At 56.9% G+C, this 18,541-nt stretch overlaps 1 protein-coding gene across 5 annotated transcripts in view; it reads right to left on the minus strand.

Annotated features, from left to right (window-relative positions):
- Nucleotides 1-1,965: 1,965 nt before the first annotated feature.
- Nucleotides 1,966-18,541, minus strand: part of PHKA1 (phosphorylase kinase regulatory subunit alpha 1) — an 18,538-nt gene continuing 1,962 nt past the window's right edge. Inside the window, exons 5-33 of one of the 5 annotated variants that reach the window (XM_027696077.1) lie at nucleotides 18,398-18,480; nucleotides 18,155-18,235; nucleotides 17,612-17,710; nucleotides 17,351-17,497; nucleotides 16,975-17,028; nucleotides 15,347-15,469; nucleotides 15,135-15,230; nucleotides 14,314-14,421; nucleotides 14,042-14,120; nucleotides 13,465-13,599; nucleotides 12,326-12,435; nucleotides 11,657-11,801; nucleotides 10,662-10,740; nucleotides 10,182-10,261; nucleotides 8,219-8,395; nucleotides 7,845-7,939; nucleotides 7,518-7,657; nucleotides 7,236-7,392; nucleotides 6,991-7,070; nucleotides 6,713-6,791; nucleotides 6,496-6,625; nucleotides 6,019-6,120; nucleotides 5,523-5,638; nucleotides 5,169-5,207; nucleotides 4,072-4,116; nucleotides 3,680-3,850; nucleotides 3,134-3,187; nucleotides 2,792-2,992; nucleotides 2,361-2,534 (exon numbers count right to left, since the gene is read on the minus strand). In XM_027696077.1, the coding sequence (XP_027551878.1) occupies nucleotides 2,361-2,534; nucleotides 2,792-2,992; nucleotides 3,134-3,187; nucleotides 3,680-3,850; nucleotides 4,072-4,116; nucleotides 5,169-5,207; nucleotides 5,523-5,638; nucleotides 6,019-6,120; nucleotides 6,496-6,625; nucleotides 6,713-6,791; nucleotides 6,991-7,070; nucleotides 7,236-7,392; nucleotides 7,518-7,657; nucleotides 7,845-7,939; nucleotides 8,219-8,395; nucleotides 10,182-10,261; nucleotides 10,662-10,740; nucleotides 11,657-11,801; nucleotides 12,326-12,435; nucleotides 13,465-13,599; nucleotides 14,042-14,120; nucleotides 14,314-14,421; nucleotides 15,135-15,230; nucleotides 15,347-15,469; nucleotides 16,975-17,028; nucleotides 17,351-17,497; nucleotides 17,612-17,710; nucleotides 18,155-18,235; nucleotides 18,398-18,480 (3,179 nt within the window). Of the gene's footprint in view, nucleotides 2,535-2,791; nucleotides 2,993-3,133; nucleotides 3,188-3,679; nucleotides 4,117-5,168; nucleotides 5,208-5,522; nucleotides 5,639-6,018; nucleotides 6,121-6,495; nucleotides 6,626-6,712; nucleotides 6,792-6,990; nucleotides 7,071-7,235; nucleotides 7,393-7,517; nucleotides 7,658-7,844; nucleotides 7,940-8,218; nucleotides 8,396-10,085; nucleotides 10,262-10,661; nucleotides 10,741-11,656; nucleotides 11,802-12,325; nucleotides 12,436-13,464; nucleotides 13,600-14,041; nucleotides 14,121-14,313; nucleotides 14,422-15,134; nucleotides 15,231-15,346; nucleotides 15,470-16,974; nucleotides 17,029-17,350; nucleotides 17,498-17,611; nucleotides 17,711-18,154; nucleotides 18,236-18,397; nucleotides 18,481-18,541 lie in introns of all 5 variants that reach the window. The other 4 variants (XM_027696075.1, XR_003536321.1, XM_027696076.1 and 1 more) reach the window with 4 other exon arrangements.

Here is an 18,541-nt window from a genome sequence, read left to right on the forward strand (position 1 = left end):
TCATTAGAAAAGGCCCGAGCCCTACACGCACCGCCCGCCCTGCTCGGGGTGCCCGAGCCCCGCTGAGCCCCGGCAGCTCCCACCGGGCCCCCCCCCGTGCCGGAGGGAGGAGCCGGGCTGGGGCTCGGCCCTATCAAGGCTCCTCTGCCCGGGGCAGGGGTCACACTGGGAGGGATCAGCAACATGTACACAACAGCCGATGCCTCAAGAGACCACCTCTCTCGACTCTGAGGCCAAACCAACCTCTGGAGATAAAATCCCACAGGAACACACACAGGAAAACATCTGGCTCTGGAGCCACCCCGGGGAGCGCTGCGGGCAGCGTGGGCAGAGCACGGTGTTGGCACGTGGCACAGGCACTGTCACCCTCCCAGCTCAAGAGGCAAGTTGAGCTGGTGACCATTGCCCTCTCAGAAGGAGCTCTGCTGGGGCATCCACCTGGCACAGACCACGTCCTCTGTGCTTGCCACAGTGGATGCGGCCACCCTGACAGAGCTCCCACGAGAACATGCAGCCATCCAGGCCTCTGGGTGCAGGGAGTGCCAGTGCCTTTCCCTGGGAACGATGGCAGTGGTGAGAAAAGCTATGTTCAGTGTGACCAAGGGGACAGTGATCTGCTCAGCCTTGGGGCTGAGCTACGAGGACGTAGAAAGGTTAAGGAGCAGAAGGAAGTCTGAGAGAGAGGCTGGTGGAACCAGGCTCTGCCCTCCCTGACAGAAACAGGAACAGCCACCCGAAAATACACAGGTTCAAGCAGATCCTGTATCCTCCCCTGCCAGGTGAAGGCAGGAATAGAGGAAAGGAGTGGGTGGAGGCAAATCCCCTCCTTGCCCACATCGCCTCTCCATGTGACTGTACAGCAGGTATGAAGCTCTGGCTGTGGAAGGCCAGGCAATGGATGAGGTGCATGTTAGTCCATCTACTCCAGAGGTGTTGCCATGGCTGTGATACCCCCCAGACCATGGCAACCTCTACAAGAAAGATGGGTGAGAGCTGCAGGTGACTGCTTTCTGAGGGGCACAGAGGGTCCAAGAGGCCACACCGACAGTCCTCTCAGGGAAGTCTGCTGCCTCCCTGAGGCCCAGGTTAAGGGCAGCACTAGAAAACTTCCCAGCCTGGGTCAGCCTTCGGACTGTTACCCACTGCTGGCCTTCCATGTGGTCAGCAGTGAAGCCACAACACGTAGTCCAAGGGCAATCAAAAGAGACTTCAGGGCGTGGGGAGGGTTGGTAAGTGATTCTGAAACACAGGTTCTTTCCTCTGTCCCTCCAGTTGTGGGCAGGGACATTGGAAGAGACAGACCTAGTCTGTTTAATATATGACTTGGTGGCTGGTGTCACTGCCACGATTTCAGATTTTTCTATAACAGCACAGGCACACTGGTGTTGGATAGGATCCACCTTCCCCAAAGGGGAAAGGGATCTTTGCTCAGAGCTGCACCTGCAGGATAGAGTGGAGCAGGCACCCACTGTTTCCCCACTCCTCCCTGTGCCAGGCTGTGGGAGCTGGGGCCAAGGCCAGAGCTGAGCGTTAAGGGCACGGCTGTGATTGCACAGGTAACACCAAGCAGCCAGCTCAGAGCTGCTTCAAAAGGCACGTGTGACCTGGCCACCAGCACTGCTGCCAGGGACAAGTATATGGCACAGAGGGGCTGCCACCAGCATGCCCCAGCCAGAAGACCTGTCCTTACATCTTGGTGGCAACAGGGATCCTGGCTACCACAGCCTCCCCAGCTCTGCACACAGGACCCCCGAGGGAAGGGTAATGGGCTGCCTACTTCCAAGCAGCACAGCTGTGGCTGGGCTGGACCATTTTGATTTTGGGCGTGCTGGGACAGAGACTCAGGCATCATCCCCTATTTCTCTAGCAAAACTATTCCAGCAGCAGTAGGAAGAGCAAGAGCTCCAGCCTACACTAGTGTAAATCCTGCAGATTGGAATAAAAAGCAGCACAGTTAAAACACAGTTAAAAACTGCAAACCTGCTGGAGGCAGGGAGAGCATGAGCTGGTCAGGGAGCACTGCAGTGCTGAGCTGCAGGCAGGTCTGGTCAACTGCCTCAAACAGAGGTCCCTCTGGGGGTGATGGCTCAGGAGGAGCCATGCAGGCAGACACTTCTAACAAACGCAGGCTTCAAAGCTCAGCCTTTCCCTTGCTCCTCAGGCCACACACAGGCACAGGTCAGTTTAGGACACGTGCCGCCTGCAGGGCTCCTCAGAGGGCCGTTCACCCACTGAGAGGCCAGGGCTGGGAGGAGAGATGGCCACGCAGGCTGCCTGCAAACTAACCTAGTGTTCGTCTTTACAAGCTGTACGAAACAACCCTCCCGCAGCATCTGCAACCCAGCGAGGAGCTGCGAGAGCTACTGCATGGAGCAGCCGTCTGAGGGCAGGAAGTCGTACACGTACAAGGCCACCGACTTGGACAGGTAGGTCATGGTGCCGAACCGGCCGCTCGGGGCACTGTCGTACAGCAGGATGCAGATGCCTGTCGAAGGATCCCTCTCCAACACGCGGTCGTCAGCACCCAGGGCTTTCTGGATTTTGGACAGGGAAGGAGAAAGCTGACATTAGAATAAGAGCAACCACCTCACCACCTTCCACCCCGAGCACCCTCCGTTGCACTCACAGGTGTGACAAGTTGACAATGAGCAGTGGGAGGAGGACACTACAGCTTTGCTGTGACCCATGAACGCAAGAGGGACAAGGGGCAGGGCCCTCCTGCTCAGGTGGGTGAGCCCTGTGCAGCTGTGGGGAATGCAGCCAGCAGCCCTAGGTGAGGCTTGGCCCTTACCTGCTCCTCATAGAAGAGGTCATTGGCTCTGTGCAAGATCTTTTCCACAGCTATGATGCCACCGATGGTGTGCACCTCCATGTCCACCAGCATGGTGAGCACCAAGATAGCTTCCACCAGCAGCTGCCTGTACTCTGGCTGGGGCACGCGGTTGAGGACAGACTCCACATGTGCAGCAAACTTCATTTCCCCTGGGGTCATCTGTGAGGATGTAGAAAGAAGTGTACCGAGAGCACCGTATCACCAGCACAAGTCCTGAGCTACGCTGGGCACTCACCCAGGGCAACCCAGCACCCAACAACAACCCGCATGCCCCATTTCCCCTTCACATGAACCTCCTACCTCTCTGGTTGTTGAGGAGGGGAGAACAAAGCCCTCCACAGACAGGCCGTGGCACTGCAGAACAAGAAAGAAAGATCATGGTTATGGCTTGGAGAAGCATCGTGCTAAGACACAGGTCCAGCCCACCAGCTCACTCCCACTTGAGCACTGGTGTGTGCTGCCTACACACCCCAGCTCTGCCTCCTGACTCTGCACAGCATCACTCCTTTCCCATCATTTCAGCATCAACCGGAGCCCCCCTGCACAGGGCTCTGCTCCCTGGCTCAGCATGCTGACCATGAGCTGTGCCTGGACCTCCTTCAGCTGTGACTCCAGCCCTGCCCCTGTCTGGCTAATGCTCCCCTCTGCAAGGCACAGGATGAGTTAGGTCCTACATGACTTCGAGGCAGTTCCAGGTCTTCCCCAGCTTTCCAGGGCCAGCTGCAGGCCTTGTCCATGAAGCACATATCTACACAATATCAGGGACCAGCCCCGAGTGTCTAAGTGCCCCTGGCAAGGCTGGTGCCTGGGACCACAGGAGAGGCACCAGCTGGACATCCAGCTCACCTTCTGCAGGACCTTCCAGACCTTCTGGTAGAAGCCCACAGGGACACGGTTGAGGGCCCCATCCAGCCGCCGCCTCCGCTGCCACTGGCCCTGCCGGCTGTCCTTACTGCCCTGGTCTTCCAGCATGCTTGAAAAGGAGTCCTTGTCCAGCAGCTCAGCATGCCCAGCAGACTGGGCAGACAAAACAAGGACCACAGAGACTGCTGCAAAGTTAAATACCCCACAAGAGCACAACCTGCTACTGCTCAAGAGTTTCTGCTTCTCCAGTCTGACAGAGCTCCCACCCCCTGCCCCCAGCAGAGCCCACCTTACAGCACCCCCCAGAGCACAGCTCCTTCCCACCATCACAAACAGGACGGACCCCATGCATGCAGCCAACAAACACAGGTTACCAGAGCGGACTTGAGGTCGATGTCCCTGGACTGCAAACTGACGGGCTGAAGGAGAAAGGGAGAGAAGGAAATCAGACCGTGCCAGAGCGGGGCAGCGGTCACAGCAAGCGGAGCAGCAGCAGCACAGATCAAGCTCGGGTCACGGGGCAGTTATCCCAGGGCTGCAGTTAGCTGGAGATGCAGTTTTGAGAGGAAAGTTGTGGAAAAGTCCCATGTTACCATCAGAGGGGAAGGATTGTACCAGGGCACGGAGCAGCTGAGGGGCCCCACATGCTGGTGGGGTGCATCAGAGGTGGGTTTGTGCCAGCCTGCACACAGGAGCAGAGCTGCTACTGCTCTGCTGGCTGCTGGCATGGGCAGGGACTGAGTCTCGGGTAGACAGGAGGGCCAGTAGCAATGTCACTGCCCACAGATGGCCCTCTGCAATATCAGGTTTCACACTGCAGCAAGTTGGCCCTAAACCTGCTGCATCAGCCTGGTCCCTGCAAGCCCCATCTCTTTGAGGACAGGACCCCTTCTAGAGCTCAGGACTCCTATGGACACACACCAGACACATGAGTAGGTCCTTGGCATTTGTAGCTGACCAGAAGCCTCTTCCCCCAGAGAAGAAATAGCTGGGGAGGCTACAGGCAGGATCCAGTGAACTGTCTGGCAGGGTCACTACTGGTCATGGCACTGGAAGCATTGTGCCATCCTGCTCACTGCATTTTGTGAGTGTAATGGAATGTATAATGTATTTGGCCACAGAAGCTCTGGAGCACAGCTCCCAGCTGGCTGTAATGGCAGTACACCCACAGCTTAGGGAAGCCTTCCTTCCTGTTAATCCAAACACGGCAGGTCCTATTCCAAGGGGAGCTCCTGTGGGGCAGTGCCAGCCTTGGGCCCCCACAGCACGTTAAGTCATGCTGACCTCTTCCCAGGGAGCCAGCCTCCTTCCCTGTCCTGAACAGAGCAGCCCTGAGCCTGCCTAGAGAGGAGAAGGCAATTCATTGCTGCAGCAGCTGAGGGAAGCTCATTGAGTCATGCATGTGAGGAAGCTGTCTTGGTGCATGGCATGAGGGGCAAAAGCTGAGGTTGCAGGACCAGGGGGGCTTCACCTTACTCCCAGGCATAGACTGCCTACGTTTATTCAATTGCTGCAAGAGAAGAAGGAAATGAAGGTTCTGCTGTTGGAAGAGGCCCATCAAGATGCTACCCACACCTGGGACACTGCATGGTCCTCCCCACCCCTGCACCTTCTCAAGCACCCCTGTGCTCCCTCTACACTGCCAGAGCAACCCCCACCCACTAACAGATCCACCCCAATCCTCCCCCCCGGGGCAGGACCAGAGCCAAAATTAGCCCTTGGAAGCAGCTGAGATCTCTCCCACTCTTCCATCAATTCTGCCTGGTTTGTAGCTGTTTGTCACCCACAAGACCTGTCATGAGCAGCCTGCACTGCCTGCCCTCACCTGTCTGATTTCACTTTTCAGCCTGAGGAGGCCGGAGCGCTCAGATCTGGTGCCCCCAGCAGCCTCCACGTCATGGATGGAGACGACAGGGGTGACCGATGAGTCCGCTGAACGCACTGCAGGGGAAGAGAGGTCTAGAGTGGGCACCATGGCTCAGGGCATGGTTGTCCCTTGTCACTGCTCAGGCACTGGTACCTCTGCGTGCCCTCGCCCTCTATCCCAACAGCATCAGAGATCCATGAGCACAGCACAGTACTGCTTCAATTCAGACCTGATCAGGTCAAGTGGCAAACTAAGCAAAGCCCAAACAGCCACAGGGCTCAATCCCCAGAAATCACTCAGCACCATCCTTATGAAGAGCACAGCTTCTTGCTGGACCCCCCCAGTGCAGAAGCAGCTGTGCTGAACATGAGGGAGGACAGGGACACGTAGATCTGACCACACTCTGCACCAGGACCCAGATTTGCCCAGAAATGCTCTCTGCTGAGAGACTCACTGCTCTTTTCCACTCCGAACTCCTTGCCAGAGAGGATGTGGTAGAGGAGGCTCTTCATGTCTGATGGGCTGAGATTCATCAGGTTCTCCGTGGCTTCTGTGGCTGGAGAGAACAGACCTGGGATTTTGTACCCTGCCTCATAGTTCTCCTAGAACATTTCTACCCTGCACTACACTCTGTGAGCAGGGGCAGCACTGGCACAGGAGTTCATCCTCCACAGACATACACTAGCTCCAGTTGTTGCCTACAACAGGGACTCTTCCCCATGCCATCCCAACACACGCCAGGATGGAGACTGCAGTGCAATCACTCGCCTGTGCTGCCCAAGAACAGGTCCAGCTGCAGATGCTGGCACTTCCCTGCAGGGTCTTGTCCTAGCCTGAGCTGTCCATTTTTAACAGTGCTCCTTTCTGGCTGACAGAGCCCCGAGCGTCACAGCACCCACCCCAGCCGGGGAGCCGTCCCTGCCACACGTACCCGAGCAGCGCAGGGAGTGTGCCAGCTCTGTGGCCATCACCTGGATGATGAGCCCAATGCGGATGCGGAACATCTCCACGAAGAGCGCAGGCTGTGTGCGTATGTACATGGCCAAGTACACCATGATCTCCTGGAGGGGCACAGGCAGATCACCCCACTGCTGCTCAGCAGGGCAGACACCCAGATGTGGGGTCCCTCTGGTACCCTGTTCCCTCACCTGGGTGAGGATGGCCACACTGAGGTTCTTCTCACTGGCTTCATCAATGAGGTGAACAAGTTCTTCGTAGGGGACGGGGCTGGGACATGAACAAACAGCAGAGCAAGTGAGAGGCAGCAGAGCAAGCCCTGCATGCCCCTGGTCTGTACAGCCCCAAGAGGAAAGATACAGGCTGGGGACAGCCAGCCAGGGCCGCTCCTGCCCATGCACCCCAGAGCAGCAGGCTCACATCCAGATCCAGCCCAGCATGCTGGTGGAGGGAGAGGCGCCACACTCACGTGGAGATTGTCTTCTCACGTGGCTCTGGGGGCAGCCCCACAGTCAACTGCTTCTGGTGAGACAGGAGGTCAGTGCAGGCCTGGGGACAGAAAGGGTCAACCTCAGCCATTGTAAACTGAATGTTTGGGGGCTCAGCACAAGGCAGAGGGAGACAGAGCTGATGCAGCCACGGTTCACCTGCTCACTCTGCTGCCTCCTCCCCGACAGACCTCAGCCCGCTAGAGGCTGGCTGCACAGCTGTTACCTCATCCAGAGCTTCAACCTTCTTCTTGAGGATGCCAGAGATGTAGCGGATCAGGGCCCACTGGCGTGTCTCCCCCACCCGCACATACAGCTCAGTGAGGAGCTCCTTGACAGTGGGGCCAGGCTCGCTATCAAGCCCCGTGTGCCACTCGGGCCCCCTGTGGTGAAGGAGGTGCTGGGTTATACACAGCAATTTGTCTGCGGCAGCTCCCCAGCAGCCCCCCTGGGCTGTGCCAACCCCCTCTCTGCTCAGTGAGCTGTTGGGATGCAGAGTTCACCCCACCTGAGCAAGTAGAGCATGTAGAGGATGTCTGCTTGCTCCTGCAGCGTGGGGCAGACGCGCAGCTGGTCCACCAGTGCCTTGCAGTCCACGCTGCCATCCACGTCACGGGGCAGGTTCATCTCTGCATAGACTGCATGGCTCTGGGGGAAGGGAGACCCGTGCTGCTGGTTAGCACCACCAGCACCCTGCCCCAAATGGAGCCAAGGACATTCACCCGTGGATATTCCCCCTCAACAAACACCAAGCCTTCCTCGCGCAGTCCTGCAAAGACACTCTGGCTCCACCTGAAAGGATAGCAATGCTCAATCTGGGAGGGACAGGGCTCACCTTGCCATCCATGTCATGCTGGCAGGGTGAACCCAGCAGGTTAACCGACTGCTGGGATGCCTGGAAGATCTTGCTGGGGACATACAACCCAACATCTAAAAAAAAAAAATGTAAAAGTTGGCAGAGACACTTCTGACCCCAATCACCACTGCTTGCCCCAAACCACCTCACAGACACCTGACACTGCTCCCCCAGTAGCCCCTGCAGAGAAGTCAGCTATGGGAGAAGCAGCCAGGACTAACATGATGGACATAATGTTAGTTGCTCTGCAGTCCATGGGGACCCCAGCATCACAGAGCTGAGAAAGCTCCCAGATCACCTCAGCCTCACCCCTGGGCTCAAGGGAAGGTGTGGAGGGTGCTGGAGTTACTCACTCTGGACATGCAGGTCCTTGGCCTTGGATGCCAGGGACATGAGGTCACGGGTGGTGTGGACAGCAGCCCGGAAGCGGCTCAGCCCTCCCCGCTGGGCAGTGGGGGGCAGGTTGGCCTGGGGAGTCGTGTGCTGCAGCAGGTGGTCCAGGTACTGGGCAACCTCATCGTAGGCATCCTCTGGAAGGGAAGGCAGCAGAGGGGGGTTCAGCCACTGTGTGCTGGGGCACCCCCAGGGCCAGAGAGACCCCAGTTGTGCCTCGGCAAGGACAAAGCTTTGCTGGCCGCACAAAGTGACAATGTGGGGCCAGTGCCAGCAGCCAGGCTCACAAAGCACTGCAGCCAGGGCACCCCTGTTCCTGCATGACTCTGCTGCCTGGGACACTGGTTGACAGCTAGGGCCCCAAACTGGGGCTCCCTCCAAGTCCCGTCTGGACAAAGGAAGCCGTGGTGCTGCATCGTGTGTTTGGTACAAGCCTGTGCAAGGACAGGAGTGTCCCACTCAAACCCTGCAGTGAAACCCTCCCACTCTTTCCCTTCAGAGGCACAGCCACGATCAGCCTGTTCAAGCAGAGACCACTCAGGAGCACCCCAGCACAGCAAGGGCATCTTCCAAGCAGGACTCCAGCACAGAAGCAAGGTAGGGTGAGTTTTGCAACAGTTATTTCTAACTAGGAGTTAGAGGAGGAGTTATGGCTCCTGCCTTCTCTTTGCCCAGCCTTGAGCAGCTCCAACTGCTCCCACACCAGGAGCATCAGAGGCACCACATGCTAACAGCAGCATGGAAGAGGGTGCTCAGAGGCCAGGTCTCTGCTCAGCTGGGAGGTAGAAGTGAGGAGGGTGCCCCTTGGGGAAGATACCCCCAATAAAACACAGAACTGATGATGCACTTCCAGTGGGCCAGGACAGGGCAAAGCCATGCTGCTCTCCAGCTGGCAAACTCGGAGGTGTGTCAGCCCTAGGAGGTGAGCTGTGGACTGTACCTGAACCAGCCTGGCATTCCCTTGAGGGAATGCCTCATGCCAGTGCCTGGAGGCTCGGCTGGAGGAGTCCTCCAGGCACCAGATTTGAGAACATCCTCCTGCCTGGCTGCAGCACCTGACCACAGGAAAAACTTAAAACTGAGCATCTTTGAGATGCCATAGAAAGGCCAGGCAGGTCTTTCCCCTTTCTCCCACTGGGGCTGGAGGGGAAGCAACACCTTGGACAAACCCAGATGCAGCCTGTAAGGAGGCTACAAGCAAAGCAAGATAAGGGCAAAAGAAATGAGTGTTCAGAGTCCCAGCAGTGCAGACACTGGCTGCAGGAGCTGCAGAGGCACAGCAGATGGTGGGGAGGCCAATGATTACCAGCACTAGGTCACACAGGAAGGGATATCCCCAGGCCTGCTCGCAAGGGGAACAGTAAAACTTGCACCTCGTCGTGGTCCCAGCACAAGGGGGGTCCCCCTCATGCTGTGATGGGCCAAGGCACTCTCAGGCACCCTCTACACAGCATCAAGGCTTCAATTTGGCACCCACTGGAGCACCTCTGCCCAGGAGAGGGGCAGAGGCTTTGGGAAAAAGACAAATTGCTTAAGGACACAGTGGCTCTTCCCCACTGCCTTGGTCACTGTGCCTTCACATTGCACCACACTTGTGCACCAAAGACCCTCAGCCACATCTCTCCAGTGGAGGTAAGCTGCCAATCCTTTGTCTCTTCCCTACGAAGGTCGCAGGAGCTCGTTCCAGACAAGGCTGACAGAGGGTCAGATGGGAACATGGTGAAAACCCAAGTGCATGGATGCTAGCAGGGAGGTTGGGTGTTACGGGTTTAAGGGTGAGTTGGGTATTTGCCACGCCACAGCAGCGACTGGCCTGTTCTCCCTTACCCTCCTCTGCTACCTGCAAGCCATGCAGCCACTCCTCGCTGTCCAGCTCCTCAAAGCTGTCACTGCAGAGCCTGTAACTCTCGGCAAAGACCTTACCCTCTGGCCCAGGGTCCATAAAACTGAGATGTGTTCGGCATGACGTTGTCAGGAACTCCGACAGTTTACCCGTCTGGATCCTGGGCGAGAGATGGGGAGGTCACATGGGAGAGAAGAGGGGAGGCAGTACCCCTGGCTTTACCTCCTGGCTGCAGGGCAGGCCCTTTGGCAGGGAGAGATGGACCTGTCAGGAGCATATGCACACCAGCGTCTGCTTTAGCTGTCTGCAACTCCTTCAGCCACAGGTGGGCATGGAAGGGCTGCCCAAAAGATATTAGAAGGATCCTGCAGCCATGGGTTTGATGACACGAAGAGCTTTATCCTCTCTTTCATCTCCTCTGTTGAGACTGTAGCCCCAGGGTGCACTGACAGCCTAGCACACCCCAGTGTGTCCTCCCCAGCCTGTTTCCCCAAAGCCAATGCGCTGCCCACCAGGCTCTTGGAGGCTTGACAGCCCTCACCCCAGGAGGGTGTGCTCACCTTGCGCCGCCGAAATACCCGTCCTGCAGCTTCCGCAGCATCGCCAGCACCGTGGGGTGCACACTACTGCCGGCTTCATCTGTGGGCAAGAGGCACAGGCAGTCAGGCTCCTCTGCTCAAACTGGCTCCCAGAAGGTAACCCAGGGCCAGGTGGGCATTCAGGCACCCAAAGCAGCACGGGCAGACCCTTGTTTGGGGCATGCAGATGCGCTGTGGTACCAAAAGCACCACCCAAAAAGGGAAATTCGGGACTGTCCAGGCTGGATTCCAGGAAAACTAAGCCAAGATGCACGCCAGGCTCCTGGGATTTCAGCTTGGCTGAAGCTGACAGTACCAGACAACAGCACCCAACAGCCCCCTGCTCTCTCCCTGCCTTTCATATGAGGCAGCAGATGGGGGGCTGCTGTCAGGGGCAGGAGGCACCATAGGAAAGGGCACACTCAAGACACCAAGGGGATTTCAAGCACACAAGGAGAATCAAAAAGGCCTGAAAGCAGAGCAGAGTCACTTCCCCGCACCTCATGGGGAAGCTGGGAGCTGCTGCAGGCAAGCCAGTTCTGCTCTACACCATTGCAGAGCTCTTTGCTCCTTCTGGTTTACTGTTTTCCCCTCTGTGTTGCCTAGGAAAGCCTTTAGCAGGTGGTCAGTCTTAGTGAAGAGTCAAGATGCAGAAAGAGCCCCAAGAACATTCCTAGAGGGGAACTGCTTTTTTTGGCCTTGCTCCCAAAAGGCCTTCCCACAAGCCAGGTTGTCTGGAGCCACTGAGCTGCAGGCACCAGTGCCTGGCAGGCAACCCCACCAGATGCCAGGCAAACTGCCCACTTGGCGTGGCTCTTCGGAGTGGCAAGCTCTTCACAGAACACTGCTGGCTGCTCCAGCCCCACCATGTCCCCATTACTGAGGCAGTCACAGATCTGCCCACCCCCTTCCTCCTGCAGAGGCTGCTTCCCAGAGCTGCTCTAGCCAAACGCCTTGGGAGGCTGGAGGATCCATACCGAGCATGATGTGGGAGACGGGGAAGGTGATGGTTGGTTGCCCAGTCATTCTCCAGCGGCTGCAGAGATAGGAGAGGTCCGTCCTCAGCATCTCCACAATCATCTTGTTGTCAAGAGCCAGGTAGAACTGCTGCTGGTCTATGAACTGTGAGGACAGGAGGAGACATGAGCGGCCCTTTATACAGCCACCCTATGGTGCCACCCACATCTTCCCACAGGCATTCAGCCAGGCCAGACATGCTGTGCACCCAGAGGACATGCTCCTTTGCACTGACAGCTCATCCCACCTTACTTGGCAGATGCCAGTACAGTTTAGTAAGGGAACCTCAACTTGTAGGGCAGCTACTGGCCATTAGCAACTATGAGGAGATAACTAATGCCACAGCTCAGCAGCAGCATCCAGGCCTCCTCCTGGTGTCCTTGTCAGGGTGAGCAAAGAGATTTTCACCCAATACTGATCATCAGAAGGCTCAAACCACCTCTCCCAGCATGCACACAGCCAGAACCACCAACTGGGCTCCTCATGCCACAGTGCTGGGGCTGCTTCACACTCCCAGAGGGTGTTGGGCCACATCTGAGAATAACTCGAGCACTCAGCCAGTGGAGAAACTTCTTGCCCAGTTCCAGATCACATAACAGCTGAGAATGAGCCCATGCAATATCACCCACCTGTGGGGTAAAGGTAAAGATGTTCTTCCTGATTTTGTAGAGCTTGGAGGTCCCAAGGACACCCATGTGCCGGTAGGGCCGTCCAGTCAGGCTCATCTGCTTGTTGCGGCCTGGGAGGGCAGGAAGAGGAGTTTTTAGTGCAAGCCTCCTAATGAAAGGGGTTGCAGCAGCAAGTAGTGCTAGGCGTCTTGCTACCAGCCAGCAGGAAAATGCTGGTTTGTGGGTGGGATACCCCAGAACCCTGTGTCAAGCTAGTACAGCTCTAAGTGACAGTGATACTCTGTCCCCAGCCCTGCCCAGGGGGCTAGAGACACGCTGAAACAGGGACAAACAGCCTGTCCTGAACTTCTGCAACACGTCACACCTCCAGGTTTTTGGGGATGTCAGAAGTTGGAACAGGGCTAGGGGTACTCCTCTGCATAGGGCTGGTCCCCCAAAGCTGACAGCTCTATCAGCATTCCCATTGCTCACAGATTACTCCCAGAGCTCAGAATGGTGCAGCGCAGCATCGCCCCTTGCTCATGTCAGCCCTGACACCTGCCAGGCTGTTCCCCCTGCCCATCTCACACTTGGCATTTTGGTGGCCTAAATTAGCCACCAAATTAAAATCACAGCAGATCAGGTGTCTCCTATGGCCCAGGCTAGATCTCTGGCTCCTGCACAAGGCCGATGCCCAAGGGGTTGCAGCATCAGGGAACATGCGTGCAGAGCTGAGCACACCCTCCCCTCACACCCTGCCCACCCCCCAACAACAGCCATTCTGCCTGAGCTCCAGGCTCTCTCTGCCAGGGACAGCCAGGGGACCCTTCCTGGGGTCTGGTTGGCCTTCCCATCGAGATCTGGGACAGGAACAAAAGCCAACTCCTGTACACACCAGGTCCTTCCTATATGGATCAAAGTCTGTCTGTCCCTGGGGTGGCTGTGCAACTGCAATGCCAAAGCTCTATCCCTGTCAGAATAACCCTGAACAACACTGCCTGTCACCTTGTTCCCCTTGGGCACGAGTAGCTTTACTGGGCTCAGAAATGGGCAGCAGAACCCTCATCAGCAGGACATGAGTGTCTATGAGCAGGAGTGCCAGGGGGTGGGACAGACCCTTCTGCACCCCCTTTGCTGCAGTAGCAGAGAGTCCAGCTCACCCAGCCGGGCATAGATGTGGCTGAGGATGCGGGCAGGCTGCACTCTGATGGGGTAGACATCTTCCACAGTCTCCACGTCAATGCCCTCCTTCTTCAGGATTGCCTTGATCCCCTCTGTCTCAGCCAGGATGCACACTGTGGAAGGAGGACAGGCTCAGTGCAACAGGGGCACAAGGGTGTGACAGCACTGCCCCATGCCTTTGAGGACATATACAAGGTGCCACACCACGGAGAGGCAGCTGTCAGGGGTGCCTCTGGGAGCCAGTTCCCACTGCAGAGGTCTGCCTTGCCCCTCCTAACACTCTCTACACCCAAGTGTACCGCACCAAGTGGCAGGAAGACAGTTTTCAACCTCTCTGCAGAGGAGGCTACAGCAGCTGTTATTTCCCTCAGTCAACACAGAGTGGAATGGAAGGACTTGCACCCCATCTTCCACCTCCCTTGCCAGGTCTGAGATTGGGAGGTACTGGCAGCAATGCAGTAGAGCCACCCAGAGCCACCCCTGTGAATTCTGCACTGCCAGAGTCCCCAGACCTGCCAGGCTCAGAGGTTTGGGACTAATATTCCTTTCTCTCACCTTGAACCACCACATCAGGCTTAGGGACAGTCGCGAACCGGCGGTTGAGGGGATCTATTTCACCAGGAGCCAGAAACCCCTGAGGGAAAAATGGTATGAGGAGATTAACGTTTTGTGGGCAGCGTAGAATGGGTGACGCCTATGGACAACCCACCTTTAAGAAGTCCTGGGGGATGGGAGTGGCAACTTCCCCAAGGCAGGTGGCAGCATTTGCCCCTTGAGAGCTCAGAGCTTGGCCCCACAGCCCTCCCCAGCACCCAGGGTGACTGTACCTCAGCCATCAGGCAGCCCAGGATGTAGAGGGACTGCCCCCACATGTGCGGCAGCTTGCCCATGGGTATCCTGTCCACAGTGTGGGGGTTCCTGTACTCCTCATCCACCTGGAAGACAAGCCAGGAGGTTAAGGAGGGATCCACAGACACAGGATGCTGAAGGAAGCATCCTCACTGTATTTTGAAGTCCAGCAGTTCAAGGCTTGAAACAAGAGCCTACGACAGCATTTGTCAAGAGAGGGTCCAAAACAGTCTGGCTACATTCCTCCCCTCTTCTTGTGACTGCCCCAGACATCCACATCAGACAACAGATCAGCTGCTCAGACCATGTTTGGTTTCCCAACTCAGGCCATTAGAAGGAGATGCTCTCGAATGCTGGTGAGGAGAGCACCTCTCCTGCATGACCTGGGCACCAGGAGGCCACTGCTCTCAACCCCACACCACTGAACAGGCATTCAGCACCATCTCCTGAGCCCAGGTCCACTTGTCCTGAGCTCTCAGAGCACTCAGCCTCTGAGCAAGTAGACTGTCAGCAAAGCACCCTTGTGTATGGGGGCAAGAAATGCTTTGTGGGAAAAACACCAGTTTTTATCCAACATGGTTTTATAACAGCTCCAAGCCTCACTTTTTATACATGAGGTTTCCATGCACTGTATGTGCTACTTTGCTAACATTTGGGGTTAATAAGCATTTAAAACCTAATTATCTGGTAATGAGATCAGGAGTTTCAGCAGTTGGACTTTGTGGCTCCCTTCCAACTCAGAATATTCTGTGATTCTGTGAGACACTCCCACTTCCCACCACAGCTCAGGATAGCTCACCTTATCCAGTGGGACACTGTACAGCTCTGGCATCAGGCGTATCCCATTCTTCCCCTTGATGAGAACCCCCTCAAGGGCTTCCCGGTACTCCTGCACCTGAGGAGAGAGGAGAGACAATCTGCTCCTGGTCATGGCTCCTGCATCCTTCCCCTGCACACCTCGCCTGCCAGGGACTTTTTTCCCACCACCCCAGCAGGTTCTGCCCCCCTTACCTGCTCTATGTTTCCATTGAAAATCCCATCAATCATCAAGTATGCCCAGAAGAGAGGCCACTCGCACTCGATGTTCTCAAACAGCTTCAGCTCAGCGGGTTCATAGTAGAGGCGTTTGGGGTCCTGTAGGTGACAGCAAGGCAGACAGTGGGCGGCAGGATCCCCTCAAACTGACAGGGCTCCTCCTCCCCCCAAGACCCCGGCCTCAAATGCCCTCCCACCCCTCCTCTGCAGACGATGGCCAAGACAGAGCAGAGAAGCAGTTTCACCTTCAGCCTCTGTTCTCCCCATCAGACACCCCCCTCCCAAGCCCCCCGCACTGATGATGAAGAGATTTGCCCTTCCTGGAGCCTACCCAGTCCCCAGGAGAGCACCCCAGAGCCCCCAGAACACCCCAGACGCTGTGCTGTTGTACAGCAACAGCACATCCCCTGTGCCACACTGGGTCCCCTTTGCCTTGCCTGCTCTGCCCCAGCTCCCCAGCATCTGCCTCCTCCAGCATCATCAAGCTGGCCCAGCCAGGTGCAAGGGCTTGGGCTGGTCGTGCAGGGTCAGAGCTGGTTCCCTCCTGCCATGTAGTGCGACTGACACAAGGGAAGTTGTCAGGATGGAGATCTGCCAGCCCAGTGCAGCTGTGTGTGGTGTACCTATGCTTGACCCTCCCTGCTAACTGCTCTAACTCTGTTTGCTGCACAGAAGGAAGAGTGCTGGCCTTAGCAGACTGTTAGGCAGAGAGGACAAAAGGAACAGACATTTTCTACAGTGCCTGCACTCCAAGCCAGCTACAAGCTCCCAAAGTCCCATCTGACTCCAGGCAGCTTCATGCCCCTGCAGGCACTGCTGCCCTTCCTGTGCCTCACAGTTCTCCAGAAGTAATCCATGGCTTGGCACACTGGCAAAGCTCACAAGCGTTGGGAACGTTGGACTGGAGATGCTGCTGCTTTTCTTTGGCTCTGGAAGGGGGCAGCCACACACGCTGCCTATTATGGGCAGGTCTGCAGAGGCAGAGCCGAGAAGCATTCAGAGGCACTTGTGCCCAAAGGAGCCCCATCAGGTTATGGGCCCAGAAGCTGGTGATGATTTAAGAGCCTTCAAGTACCATTTCCTAGTTCAGTGGTTATCAAATGAGATTGTTGCTTATAAGGTTTTCCGGTTTTCCCTCCCCTGAGCAGCAGCAGAAAGTATCCTGAGAGCCACTATGTCAGTACCCAAGCTGCCTGCTGGCCTGGGAGAGGGAGAAGTAGCTTTGTGACCTTTGGAGCTGAAGCAGATGAGGAGCTCTGTGTGGTCACCTCCCCAGGCCTCCAGCCCCAGCTCAGGGCTGGTGCAGCCCTGGGAGAGCCCACCTCATCAGGGCTCCCAAGCAGGGCACTGGTCCCACCTTCCCCCAGCCCAAGGGAGACACACCACAAGGTCCCAGGATGGAGGCAGAGCCAGCCTCTGGCCATCTGCTATGGGCATGGGTGGAACGCACCACCTCTGCAATGAGCTCTGGCATTTTGGGAAGCCTTGCCCAGACCCATGACACTGCCTGGGGTTAGTTGGGGCTCTTGTCTTCCCAGTGCTCCCCAACACAGCCTTTGTGCTGCCTGCAGGGGGCTGCTGCTGGCAGGGCTAGGGACACTCACCTCTTTGGGGGTCCTGTATCCATCCCGGAGGAAGCGGCAGCAGCCATAGCGCCCCTGGAAGGGAGGGAAAGAGATGCCGAGCAAGAGGCACAGCATGAGGCATCTCGTACCTTCAATGCAGAAGCAGGGATGGGGTGTCTCCTCCAGCCAAACAGCCCCTCTCTTGCTCACCCAGTGCTCAGGCACCACAATCACAACCCAGGGCCACACAACACAGGGCTGCCTCTTTGCACATCCCTGCCACAGGTCATGGAGACTGGGAGAGGACACCCTCCAGCACTCCCTCCCCAAGGATGTTTTTGGGAAGAAAAGGGCTACAACAGTTTGGACTGCAGCTGTCCCCTGGGAATAGTGAGATGAGGGCAGAGCCACTCACCTGCAGCTTCGTGATGATCTCCTGCTTGGTGATTTCCACCAGCTCGCTGTCCTCCACAGCAAACGCCGGGTAGGAGATGACAGAGAGCACGCTGGCATCCACCTCCTTGGATGTGGAGGCCCTGGGCAGCATTGAGTGGAGGATGGACTGGGCAGAGGAGAATGAGGGGTGGTTAGGTTGCCAGGCCAGGCATCGTTCACACCACAACCCCAGCAGATCACGGTTCCTCCTGCAGTGGTGTCACGGCCCCACAGGTCTCACCTGGCAGTGCTGCACCTCATCTGACAGCACCCGTATGACTGACTCTGGGCCTCCCTTGGCTCCAAAGAGATCCAGCTCATCCAGTGCCTCCAGGGCAGCCTGCAAGCAGACTCAAAGAAGCACGTCCTCCACCATGCTGCCCACCTATAAGAGCTCTCACCCCATGCCAGTCCCTGTGTGTAATGCACTGCCCAAATTTAAAATAATTTGAACCCTGAGAGCTCAGAACCCTGTGGCTGCAGAACACCTCTGGTCAAAATGGGACCACATCTCCAAAGCCATGGGTAGCCAGACATCAACAGGGCCCTGGACATTTCTGCCACCCACACCAATTAACTCTTCACTCCCAGTTCAGGCAAAACTCAGGCTAGAGTGGCACAGTTTTATCCCAGTGCACAAGGAGAAGGGTCTTCCTCTCCAGGAACCTATGACTGCATGGGGCATTGAGCCTCAACAGTTCAACACGCCCAACCTGCCCTGTCAAAAAGCAGCTCAGGGCCATTGGTGCTCTCCACCCCCAGCCAGCACTTCTCCCCAGCTCACCTTGGCCATGCCGACAGAGCTGGCATTCAACTCGGTGATGCCCTGGTTTGTCTTGTCCCCGCGCTCCCAAATCCCGAAGTCCTGTGCAGAGGCAGCAGGCACTGGTTCACAACACACCCAGAAAGCCTTTGAATCCCACTCATCAGCAGTGCTTCCAGGAGGTGCTGGTGGGGCTGAAGGGGGACCCAGCCCAACACCTCCAGCACCAGAGCACGCTCCCCTTCCCCAGCGTGTGCTACCCACCGCGGTCTTGTAGGCGGCTTCAATGTAAAACACGAGGTTCTGGATAAAGTTGACTTCATCCAAGCTGTGAATTATGTGGAGGCCTGAAGCAGAGAGAAGAATTCACATCAGCCACTCCAAGCCCACAGGTACTCCCAGGACGGG

Source organism: Neopelma chrysocephalum, unplaced genomic scaffold (assembly GCF_003984885.1).
Source record: "Neopelma chrysocephalum unplaced genomic scaffold, ASM398488v2 Primary Assembly neopelma1_105, whole genome shotgun sequence".
Classification (NCBI taxonomy): Eukaryota; Metazoa; Chordata; class Aves; order Passeriformes; family Pipridae; genus Neopelma; species Neopelma chrysocephalum.